Source organism: Myotis yumanensis, unplaced genomic scaffold (assembly GCF_028538775.1).
Source record: "Myotis yumanensis isolate MYYU_CA2020_CCGP unplaced genomic scaffold, mMyoYum1.0.hap1 SCAF_10, whole genome shotgun sequence".
In the NCBI taxonomy this organism is placed as follows: Eukaryota; Metazoa; Chordata; class Mammalia; order Chiroptera; family Vespertilionidae; genus Myotis; species Myotis yumanensis.
The window spans coordinates 41,387,915-41,400,922 of record NW_027223761.1 but is presented as its reverse complement, the minus strand read 5'-3'; the positions used below and the strand labels follow the sequence as shown (position 1 = coordinate 41,400,922).

General features: G+C 38.3%; 1 protein-coding gene and 1 pseudogene across 1 annotated transcript; one reads left to right on the top strand and one right to left on the bottom strand.

The window, feature by feature from the left end:
• Nucleotides 1–2,402: 2,402 nt before the first annotated feature.
• Nucleotides 2,403–3,379, bottom strand: LOC139018422 (myb/SANT-like DNA-binding domain-containing protein 3 pseudogene; annotated as a pseudogene).
• A 1,468-nt stretch (nt 3,380–4,847) lies between these two features.
• Nucleotides 4,848–5,810, top strand: LOC139018147 (olfactory receptor 51L1). The gene has a single exon (XM_070426790.1). The coding sequence runs from the start codon at nt 4,860–4,862 to the stop codon at nt 5,808–5,810; it is 951 nt and encodes a 316-aa protein (XP_070282891.1). The 5' UTR covers nt 4,848–4,859.
• The last annotated feature ends 7,198 nt before the right edge of the window (nt 5,811–13,008 follow it).

Genomic DNA, 13,008 nt, shown 5'->3' with positions numbered 1-13,008 from the left:
CTCTGAAGTTTTTGCAAGGTATGACTTTGCCCTTTCAGGCTCTAAAACTGCCTAGAGATCCAGCAGCCCCTCTGTGCTGATTAAACTGTTTGATAGATTGTACTCCTTTCATCACTGATAAATAATACTCTCTGGACTATAACTGTGTAACCAAAAGCCAGCCCCTCATCCCCCCTTTTTTACCAGTCTGGGCTGAAACTATGACGTTGATAAATGCTTAATTATATTTTACCCATTGTTCCCATCTCACAACCCCACTTGTGTGGCCACTGATTCAGCCAACCATTGAATGTTTAGTTGTTTCCATCAGTGAGAAAATGAGTGAGGTAAGTTTGTGGTCTTGTTTTTCCTAGCAACCCATACCTGTGATCATTAGCTCCTTACAACCTTTGCCTTTTAAAAACTTGCCCTATCCCCTCCATCTTGGAACATATTCTTGTTTCATACTGAGTATTATGTTTCTGGCTCACATATCAATTATCTGAATAAATTCTCTTTTAATTTCTTAAAAGGATCTTCTGGACTTTTGTTTACAATAATTTGCATCCAAAATTCTGCCTTAGTATATACTTCTAAAGATCCTAATCTCTGACAATTGACTTTTTGAAAGGTTAATGAAATTATTTATTAACTAGAGGCCTGGTGCACAAAATTTGTGTACTGGTGGTGATGGGGGGTCCCTCAGTCCAGCCTGCACCCTCTTTCAGTCTGGGAACCTTGGAGGATGTCCAGGACTCTTCGCTTTTTACTTCCCACCTACTCGCTGCTCTTTGCTGCTTGGCTCACTGCTCCTTAGCACTGCTGTGGAGGCGGGAGGGGCTCCCGCCACTGCTGCTGTGCTTGCCAGCTGTGAGCCCAGCTTCTGGCTGAGCGGCGCTCCCACTGTGGGGCGCACTGACCACCAGGGGCAGCTCTTGCATTGAGCGTCTGGCCCCTGATAGTCAGTATGCATCATAGCGACCGGTTGTTCTGCCATAATGGTTGCTTGGACTTTTATTATATAGACTAGAGGACTGGTGCATGAAAATTCATGCACTGGAGTGGGGGTCCCTCAGCCCGGCCTGCCCCCTCTCACAGTCCTGGAGCCCTCAAGGGCAGGAGGTGACCTGGCAATCAGGGGAAGGTGATGCCCCATCACACCTCTATTGCTGCCACTGCCAGCAGCGCAAGCCTTGGCTGGCTCTGGTTACCTGAGCCTCGGGCCAGCCCTGGGTAGCTGGGCAGCTGACATCTGAGGCTTGCCTGTGCCTCGGGCATCAGCTGGGCAGCCACCTTCTGAGGCTTGCCTCCACCTCGGGCTGGCCCTGGGTGGCTGGGCAGCTGACAGCCGAGGCTTGCCTGTGCCTTGGGCTGGCCCTGGGCAACTAGGGGGCTGAGGGGCCTGGGGGACTCCAGAGGTAGGTGCGTGGAGCCATGTGCCTGCTGCCCCAGTGGGGCTGAGGGGACTGGGCGAAGCCATCTTGTGGCTATGGGGGCTGCCATCTTTGAGGGCGGGGCAGTCAATTAGCATATTCCCTCCTTATTGGCTGTGGGCGCCACCATCTTTGTGACAGTGTGAGGGTCAATGAACATATTCCCTCTTTATTAGATAGGGTATATACCTGGTAAGTATAAAACAGAGAATGTATCAAAACTCAACATTAATATGGAAAAGATAATATCTTGACACTCCTGAAGACATTGAAAAATCATGACAATATATAATGAGTAACGTTTAGCCAAAATAGCAAAATGTACATATAAAATACATATTCTAAAAATAGGCAAAGAGAAAAATAGAAAATGCAAGTAATTCTATAAATGTTTCAAAATATAATCTATAATTATATTTCTCTGATAGCAGTTTCAAAACTGATAAAGGAGGAAATCTGATTTGTCTTTTAACTGTTACCTATCAAAACTATAATTAAAATTACTCTTGATAGTAATTTAATAAAAGAATCATGCCAATTATATTCAAAGTTTTCCAGTTGGAAAAAAAGAGAAATATTTCCTAAGTTATTTTGAGTTCTGCAGAACCTTATAGCAAAACTTGATTAAGATGCCCTAGCTGGTTTAGCTCAGTAGATAGAATGTCAACTTGCTGACAGAAGGGTCCTGGTTCGATTCAGGTCAAGGGCATGTACCTCGGTTGCAGGCTCCACCCCAGCCTGGGCCCTGGTCAGGGCACGTGGAGGAAGCAACCAATCAATGAGTTTCTCTTACATCGATATTTCTCTCTGTCGTACCCTTTCTCTTCCACTCTCTCTAAAAATCAATGGGAAAATATCCTTGGGTGAGGATAAAAAAAATTTGATAAAACTGGCAAAAAAATAAGGGGAAAAAAGTGACACATCTAACTTGGGTTTATTCTAGAAATGTAAAGTCAATAGTAAAAAATCTGTCAATATAATTTATCAAAATTAATACGATGGAAGAAAATCATATAGATCATAAAAATCATTAATCTCAATGAACACCTCTGCTATTTTCCTTTCTCTCTCTATCTACTGGATTTGGGCTACATGCACCTCATTCATTTGCATCAGCTGCTGCTGTAAGATGGACATTTGTTCATGGTGTTCTTCCTTATGCATTTTTTTAAAGCTCTTTAAAAATTTTTTTAAATATATTTTTATTGACTTAAGAGATGCAGGGAGAGAGAGAGATAGAAACATCAATGATGAGAGATAATCATTGTTCGGCTGCCTCCTGAACGCCCCACAGTGGGATGGAGCCCACAACCCAGGTGTGTGTCCTTGACCGGAATGATCCCGGGACTCTTCAGTTTGCAGGCTGCTGCTCTATCCACTGAACCAAACCTGCTAGAGCCCTCACACATTTTTTTTAAGCAGCTTCCTGAGAGGTTTGGCTCCTGTAATTTTTGTTGGCTGTTATTGTGACAGTTGAACATGAGGGTTCGGGTTGGAAGGTCCCCTCACATACTGGAAAATGTATGAATTCTTTCTCATCATCACACAATTCTCTATGTGAAACAGCAAAGGATTCTTGGACTGTGGGCTTCAGGGTGGGCTTTGGGCCCTTCTATGGGAGGGATCTGCAGAAAGCAGAGCTGCTCCAGCAGCATGCTGGAGATCGCTTCTCCAGGAGGTAGGTACTCAGAGTGGGCTGACTCTCTCCTCTCATGGGCCATCGTTTTTTTGGTGGGAGTCTTGATGTTCTCCTAACACTTCTTCAGCTGTCTGATATCTTGGCTGACATTTGTATTCTTGGACAAGACCCTGCCAGATATGTTGCTTGAGGGCAATAGTTCGGGCATCACTTTTCTTACATGCCAGCACATGTAATTTTCTACTAAAGCAAGCAGGATGATCTTTTCCAATTCTGAGACATATTTTGAGACATATTTGTCAGGTTTTATAATTTTGTTATTTTGCATTTTCCACCCTATTCCTCCTGGCCCTTGGCTATCCTGCAGTGCCCCCCCTGGTATTTCTCTTTTGTAATTCTGTTGTATGACAAGCTTTGATTGCTAAGTCATCCATTTCACAGAGGCATCCACTTATAAGACGGGCTATCTCAAACACATTGTGAGCTACACAGCTAAAGAGCCAGGCGGTCACCCACACCCCTCTTCTTCCACCAGACTCCTTAGATAACTGACCAATAATTGACCATTTGGGCTTTTTGTTTTTTTCTGTTCCCACACTTTAAATTTCTACTTGTATGTTTTAAATTCACCAATTAAGAGAGATACCACAAAACCTTCAGCCCAACCTGATCTCAATAAAAGCAGAACCTGAGGTCCGTGACACATTTCTACAATTTCCAACATCATCATCATATGTTTTGGCACAGTTGTTGTTAAGAGATGTTTATATTAATTACATCTCTGGGGATCCAGCAGACTGTGACACTAATCATGAAGATTCAATCTACCCCAGGAGTATTTATAGAGACAGTAATTATAGCCTCTGTATTCAAGATAAATTTGACTTTATACTGATATATAAGATAGAGATGGAACTCTTCTTGGGTGAGAAATAAACCAGAGAGAGCAAGAACTAAAAGCACAAAAATACAAAGAAAAATTAGGAGAAAGATGGAGGCAATAAAAGGACTGGAAACAAATAGAGAATTACATAGTGATAAGACAGAAATTTAGATAAAACAAAGTAGAAAGAAATGGTAGCCAGGAGGAAAATACGAATATAGATTATGGCTGTTTAGAAAGTAAATTAATGGAGGGGTGGAGGAAGAGAGAGAGAGAGAGAGAGAGAGAGAGAGAGAGAGAGAGAGAGAGAGAGACTTTACCTACAATGGAGGGAAACTTAGGCAGAGACAGACAAAATAAAACTGGATTATTTGGGAAACAGACAGACTACTGGTAACATGATTAACATCATATCGATGAAACTGGCTTATATGTAAATTTCAGGTAAGTGTTAATTTTTAAATTGCAAATAAATAGTAGGTATAGATTTTGGCATAGTTTGTGTTAATATACAAGGGCTAAAGAGAGTAAAATAATTAGAAGAACAATGTATTATTTATGCAAGGGAGAAAATGGATGTCATCCTCTAGAGGTGAACAATTTTGAAATGTATTAAATATCATAATATTTTACTCCAATCTACAATTTTAAGATAAGCTGATCAGTGGAAGATTGTCAATGCAAATCTATTAAAATTCTTGTCAGAGATGACCAGATTTGTGTAGTAGACACTTTTATTCCAGAATTTGCTGCTACTGGAAAATGTTCCTTATATGAAAATCATAAGAGGTACCTCCTTTCTTTGCCAAGTTAGAGAGGTTAGAGGAAACATGTATTCTGACTGCACTGCTTATGCTCACAAGGGATAACTTTGACAGATAAAAATGAATAACAGGAACTATTCCTCCTGTTTGCCAGGGTCACCATGGTGTTCTGGAATACCAATGATACTATGGAGCCCATATTTATTCTGAAGGGTTTTCCTGGACTGGAGTATGCTCATTCTTGGCTCTCAATTCTATTCTGCTTTATATTCTTGGCAATACTTGTTGGTAATGTTACCATTCTCTCTGTCATTTGGATCGAGTCCTCGCTCCACCAACCCATGTATTATTTCCTTTCCATCCTGGCACTAAATGACCTAGGTATGTCCCTGTCTACTCTTCCCACTATACTTTCTGTATTATGGTTGAATACTCGGGAGATCCAGGCAAGTGCTTGCTTTGCTCAGCTCTTCTTCATCCACACATTCACATTCCTGGAATCTTCAGTGCTGTTGGCCATGGCCTTCGACCGTTTTGTTGCTATCTGCCGTCCACTGCACTACTCCACCATCCTCACCAACAGCGTAATAGGCAAGATCGGTTTGGCCTGCTTGTTAAGAAGCGTGGGAGTTGTACTCCCCACACCTTTGCTACTGAGACAATATCACTATTGTCATGTCAATGTCCTCTCCCATCCATTTTGTTTGCACCAGGATGTTCTGAAATTATCCTGTTCAGATGCCAGGATCAACAGTATTTATGGACTGTGCATAGTTATTGCCACACTGGGCGTGGATTCAGTCTTTATACTTGTCTCTTATGTCCTGATTCTGAATGCTGTGCTGAGCATTGCGTCCCCTGAAGAGCGGCTAAAAGCACTCAACACATGTGTATCCCACATCTGTGTGGTGCTCATCTTCTTTGTGCCAGTTATTGGGGTGTCAATGGCCCATCGTTTTGGGAAGCATCTGTCTCCCATAGTCCACATCCTCATGGCTAACATCTACCTGCTCCTTCCCCCGGTGCTTAATCCTATTGTCTACAGTGTCAGGACAAAACAGATTCGTCTAGGAATTCTCCGAAAGTTTGGGCTAGAGAGGAGGCTTTATTAAGTAATTCTATCCTCTAGTTTTCCGACTGAAAAATTGTGGGGCAGCTACTGTAGTAGATGAGAAATAAAATATTTGGGACGAAGTCATCTGTTTAAATTCCTAATTCACTTCCAATTCTCAGTTAATTAACAATCCTTATGAGATTCAAGTTTTTCAGAGTCAAATTGGGATAAGCACGGCCTTTTCTATCCCCAAATTAATTATGAGACTTCTATTAGATAATGTATATAAAAGAGATTGTTTTGGAAAACTGTAAAATTTGTCAATATTATTAAATTATTATTTGTAATGATAATAGAAATAATTTCCCTTATAAAATGTAACTATGTTTATATGGTTTCCAATGCTTATGATCTAAAACCCAGAAATCCATCTTTCTCTCTCTCCCTCTCTCTCTTTTTCTAATACATTTGTCCATATTTTGTTTCTCCTGCTAAATGTTTTAACTGATTATGAAACTATTTCTGACTTCTTGGAGCAAGTTTGAAACTTGAGTTCCTGGCAGAACTGAAATGCTACTGTGGCTGTTGGCTATGAGCTAAGTCTTCACCTCATCACTGGGCAGTGATGGCCTTTCTCCCACTGCCACTGGAGATCTATCTACTCTTTTAACTGAACAGCAAATGCTGAAGCAGAAACATGGGGAGTTATTCAAGCAAGCCTGACAGTGCAGGTCTACACATCTGGGCACATGTGTAGATTCCCTGTTCAGTAGGGCAGCATGTTCTAATCTGTGAGTGGGTTGGGAGTTGTGCACAATAACCACCCTGATCTTTTAACAATATTTCCTATTCTTATTCTACATGCTCTGTGGATCTTTCATATTGTATCTTTCTCAGTATCTTTGTTGTAGATAACCCATTACTCTTTTCTTCTTCATTAAGATGACTTACATGTGTGCATTTATTGGTGATATTTTCCTATTTCATACATATTCACTTTCTTCTCAGCTACATTATAAACTTTTTGAGTATGGGGTCATGACTGCTACACTAACATATCCCTATGGGACTGATCTTCCCCAGCTATCACGAGTACTCATAAAATAGTTGTAAGTGTAAATCTTATTGCCTATTTACTCATCCAATGACACTATACTAAGAAACATGAAATATCAACTGTGACAATTATTGCTTTAAATACTATGGATACATACAAAATGGAATGCATGGGTCTTAATGTTAAAAAATTAATGTTTAATAGTGGAGATGCATATGTATAAAGATTAGTAAAATTAACAGATGCTAGTATTGAAATAAATAAATTTACCACTGAAGAGTGGTCAATTTTAATTGAAGATTTGGGAGTCAGGAATTGAAGTAGTTGACATTTTAGTTGTGCCTTGTGAGTCAAATTTATTAGTGCCAGCTGGGCTAAGTGTGAAAAATTGGTGTGCTTCAGCTGATTTACATTGGCTTATAAAAGACAATTGTGCATATATTATTCCAACTGCATGTTCTGTAATGTCAGACTGGCAGTTTGGATTTGGTCATGAAGGGAGTATTTACACAACAGAAATTGGAAAACACTAAATTTGAGGGCTTTAAAAATTTTCCTTAAGAGTTGGTTGTTAAGTATTTCCCAGCACACCACTGGTCAAGGTGTTCTAGGAAAAGGAGGTAGCATGAAAAGAGCAGAGTTTGGAAAGAATATGTCTGAGCAACATTTTCTCCAATCTCCAGGAGCAACTTAAGACTTGCCCAAACTGTCTCACATTATCTCAAACTAGAAAGGACTCTGAAGTGGACTTGGACATGCACTACTCAGATCACACTTCAATCAAGAACTTGTGAAAAGGGGGGACCCAAAGCCTTCTGATCAAGCACCTCCCTCCCTAAAAAACTTGTGGGAAATCTGAAGGGAATAAGAAGTACTAATTGGTAGTTGTAGAATAGTAATGGAGATGTAAAGTTCAACATAGAGAATATAGTCAATAATATTGTAATAACTATATATGGTGCCAGATGGGTACTGAAAATATCGAGGGGAGCACTTTATAAAGTATATGATGTCTAACCACCATGCTGTACATCGGAAACTAATACAAAATTACAGTGAATGTAAACTGTAATTAAAAAATAAAATTTAAAGTTCTTAAAAAAATAACTTGCAGCCTAAGCCGCAGTGATGTCATTATCTGATTACGGAATATGTGATGCTTGCCTCATAAAGATCATTATGAAGTGACCCTTTTATAATATTGTCTAGAAATACATGTGTAGGGTTTCTGTCATTCTTAAATATTTTAAATGGTTCATTAAAGATGCTTTCTGGGCCTGGGTTTTCTCTCTACAAACCTTAAAATAAGGTTTTCAAGAAAGACATAAATTCCTGCAGAACACCAAGTTCAGATGAAAATTTCTGAGCCAGTCTCTTAAATATTGGTTCTGTTTGTGTCTATGAGTTTTTGTTCATTCATTTTTCCTGTTTGTTCATTTGTTGCTTTCAGTTTGATATCCTACATATGAGTGAAACCATATGGTTCTTAACTTCTTCTGTCTGACTTATTTCACTTAGCACAATATTCTCAAAGATTCATCCATGTTGTTGCAAATAGCAATATTTCATCTTTTCTCATGGCTCAGTAGTATTTATTCCATCATATATATGTACCATATCTTTATCTAATAGTCTATCAGAGGACACTTCTGTTATTTCCATCTTAGACATCGTGAATAATGCTGCATCATAGAATTATACACTTGAGGCCCATATAATCTTATTAACCAATGTCATGCCAATAAATTTAACCTAAAAATAAAATAATATGCATTTGCCTCTGCATTAAAAAAGCCGTCTGATGCTCATGAAATCAGATCCAGAGAAATTAGCCTTATGATGAAATTATTTAATGGCTATTAACTCCATACACCCATTGCAAATACTTGACAAAGTTTTTGAAGTCAGTTTCAGCTCAGGGCATAAAATACAAGATCACAGAATTGGTAGACTGGCAGAATAGTAGAAATAATTAATTTAATAAAAATCTGTATCGAAGCATCAGGGAATCAATTTTTGATGATTTGTTATTAATTACTTAATACGTTCTAAATGCTATACATATATTAACTCACTGAACATTTAAAAAAACATAGGAGACAGATAAAATTATTATGAACTTATTGTATACATAAGGAAACAGACAAAAAGGCTGAGTAACAATGTTCCCAAGGCTACACAGTCAATAAGTGCCAGAAAAGGAATTCAAAGGTAAGGACCTCTGGATCTACAGACCATGCTCTTTACTGTCATGGTTAAAGAGGCCATGTTCTTTGTCTTCATATTATCCTGAGACTTAAACACAGAATTTTGAGTTTTAGTTTAATTTTCTCTCATTCCCTTCACCACACTCCATCACTTGCTACACCCACAGTCTCCTCCCCCCAGCTTAAAAAAAGGTTGTTCTTTTATTAACCTTGGCATTATTAACAATTGGATAGGATAATTCTTTGTTGTGGGATCTGTGTGCTCATTTTAAGTGTTTAGGAACATCCCTAATATCTAAAAACTAGATGCCTTCAACATTTCCCCAGTGTGACAACTAAAAATGCCCCCAGATGTGGTAAAATATCCCGTTAGGATAATTTTTCTTCTTGCTGAGAATTACTGTCTTAAATCAAGGATTCTTTCAATTCCCATTTCCCAAATGGAGTTCTGCTGAACACAAATTTTAGAAGTTAATAAATGCTTTCTGGATAAAATATGTCTAGAAAAGTCTGAAACCATTAGCATGCAATATAGATGTTTACACACAATGGTATTACAATGCACCGTTTGTCCCAAACATAATTGACCACGGCTTTTCTATATGTTTGGCCATTAATTCTATTTCAGTAGTGGCCTATTGTACATTTTAGGAAAATCTGATACAGGGTGTATAAAGAATTATCATTTTTGAGCAGCTAGTAACTGCTGTTTCTGGTTATTCAGAGCACAGTCTTTTTTTGTACATTATTCTGACTGACTGAGCCTCCTTCAGATGAGCTCAGGGACACTTCTCTGTTGCTACCATAGTTGGACTCCCAGCTAGAGAATCTGACATGATCATCTTCTTCCCCCAAGCAAGAGAAAAAGCTCCACTGGCAGTGGCATAATTTTTCCTCCCTGGAGGTTGCATTAAGAAAAAAAATAGTCCTGAGGGAATGGATTAACCCAGAGGGGGTGCTGAGTTTAGGGTAGTTAAAGCACAGAATATAGTGCTGATGAAGCACATCGCTGGATGGAGTCAAGGATGCTGAACCCAAAAACATTTTATCCTGGCTCTGGAGTTGCTGAAGGAAAATTGGATGCTACACTCAGGAAATCTATGCTTCCTTGAAGAACTATCTGCCTTAGGATCCACTGTGGCTCTCTCTGTCTATAAGAAGTCCCTAGGCCTGTCTGACCAACGTATAGCAGGATGAATGGCTATCTACACCTGAGGGCTCAGGTGTGCCTGAAGGAGGGCTTCTGAGTTGAGAAGAATGGGTAAAAAATTAGTATCTATTCGAAGAATTTGACCAAGTGAAATTACTAATTTGGGGTAAGTCAGAGATACAGATTGGCATGCTCCTAAAGAAGCCAGACTATCATCATCCAAGGCTGCTCAAAAGGGCTTTGGGAAGGAATGCCATTAAAATCCACCTCCAGGTATAGATACTATAACTGGTTGGTTCATGCATTGAAATCTCCAGTCTCTCAAAACATTTCTATCGCATATTATAATGTTCAAAATGATAATGATGATAGTCATGATGATTTAAGTACCTCCTCTATTTCTATCTCATGCATATCATATATATTTGGCAATACTATGAGCCAAAAAAGGAATTTAGGCAAAGTAATTCCCAAGAGAAGTCCTGAGGGGGATATCTTTACAAGTGATACCTTGGGCACTACAGGTCACATCTGCCTTTGGATCACAGTTGTATATGGTTGCTATGTTTAATATTGTGACTACTTCAGCATATCCATTAAGATCTTGCTTTACTTAAGTCTAAAGTATCTCCTAGGTCCAGACCCTTTGCTAAACACTTTAGATACATTTTCTTGAATATGTTAAATATTACATAAGGTAATGCATTTCCCAGTTTTTCATGTTCAAAGAAGTTTGGTAATCTGTTCAAAATGATAGAAATAATGAATGACAGTTATCATCAGGTTTTCTCTGACTCTAGAGAAGTAGCCACTGAGTACAAGGTGCTTGTATCTATATCCAACAGACCCATTTAGGGGAGATGATTTATGACTAACCTAAGTCAGAGACTTTTCTACAAAGAAGTAGGTGAGAGTGATCTTAGAGGGAAGGCCTGGCATACCTGGGCAGGATGGAGTCTCTGAAGACATGGAAAGATTTGAGAGAGGGTATCAAGGAAGAAGAAAATAATTGTGTGCAACTACCAAAGAGCTAACAATTATTGTTTAGTGATGTTGAATGAGCTGAGGAAAAGTTTGTGATATAAAAGCTAAGATAGTGAGGGAGGGAGGTGTATAAAGACCAATGTTGCCGAATATGATATAATTAGTAAAGTATATAAATCACAGGATGAGAATATGTAAAGCAATTCCTCTTTTCATTGTATTTGCTCCTAAAAAGGCAGGAAGTGGTGTCAGAGTGAAAAGGTTCCTGTGACTCCTATAGGAGGGCAGGGAATTAGTTTAAGTCTGTCAGAGGAAACCATAAAATGTAAGTATATTAGTGGAGCATGATAGATTGGGAAAGAGATGAATTTTGAAAAAAAAATTGACATCAAATTTACCAAGTGGACATTTTTATTGCTATTTGGTGCCCAGAGTAATTGGAATTGAGTGGCCATCATGTTGCTCAGTAATTGAAGTCTTTAGGAGTCCTCCTATAATGCCCCAACTTCTTCAGTCCTTAGTCAACCCTGCCTCTTATGTGTCCTAGAGCACATTTCATCTGTTTGGTGTCTGAGTCCTGAGCACTAAAGCTGTTACACTCTTCTAACATGCCATGCTTCTTTTTGGTTGTTGCCTTGATTTTTTTTCTAAGGATTGTTTTCTCTCTCTTCCTTCCAATTTTTCTGAGTAGGAGTAATTTATTTTTTGGCAACCCTTTACAGATCCAAAAATATCACTATCTCTTTGACACACATGCCTCAAGTTAATTCTAACCAAACTGAATTAATCGTACACACTAATTTCACCAAGTTTTTAATTTTTTTCTTTGTTTCATTTAATGACACTAAAATCTACCAAATAACTGAACTTGTCCTGGGTTTCTTTCTTTTTCTCATTTTTAGCATATGATCATTGACCAATATTTTATTTTTTCTCCTTATAAATTTTTATATCTACTTGACCGTTATCATCCCTACTGTTACATTTCACCTTTATCCACTTTTAAAAATCACTACACTCGCCTTCTAAAGGACTTCCCTGCCTTCTCTTTTGTCAGCATTTAGACCATTTATGTATGTTGTTGTCCTTTATAGCAGCAACATGAGTGTGAACAGTAAACAACAAACTTTTGTTTAATACAACTGTTTCAGTTGTGTTGAAAAAATATAAAGAAATAACATTTGTTCTAATTTGGCACTGATATAAATTTGGTCAAATGGTTTACTTAAAAAAAGACATTTTCTACCTTCTAAGTTTAAATACAAACTCTATATTTATGTACGATTTCCTTCAGAAATTCTGGTTCATTTAAATTAATTTTTAGCTCTCATAACCCTTTGAAAAGCCATCAGCCCTATAACTTTGCTCAATTATATTTACTTATAATACTAACACCTTTCTGCATTTACATGGGTGCCAATCAGCTCTTTGTTCCCATCAAACTCATATTTGTTATTCAAGAACCTAATTCAAGGATTATTTTTAATAAATCTTCCCTGACCTCCCTGGTCAGGATAGTTTCCTGGTATTAAACTAACACTTGGCTTTATAATATTAGCTCTCTCTATCCACCAGGGTGTAAGTGCTTGAAGGAATGTTTTATATATTTCTCTATATTTACACACTGCACAATTTCCTTTTATAAAATATGTCCTCAATGAATGCTCAATGAACAAATAATTAATCCATTGGTAAAATAATAAATGCAGATAGTAATTTACATATAATGAGCAGAAGAGTAATTGAAACAGTAAACAGAGCAGCATGCATTGAGCTTCTTTTTATAATATTGACTTTTACTCTAATTGTTCTATGTTTTTGTCTCTCCACCTAGACTGAAGGTGCCTCCATCCGCACA

Excerpts from the sequence above, each read along its gene's own strand:
- LOC139018147 (XM_070426790.1), top strand. The coding sequence starts at position 4,860 with ATGGTGTTCTGGAATACCAATGATACTATGGAGCCCATATTTATTCTG.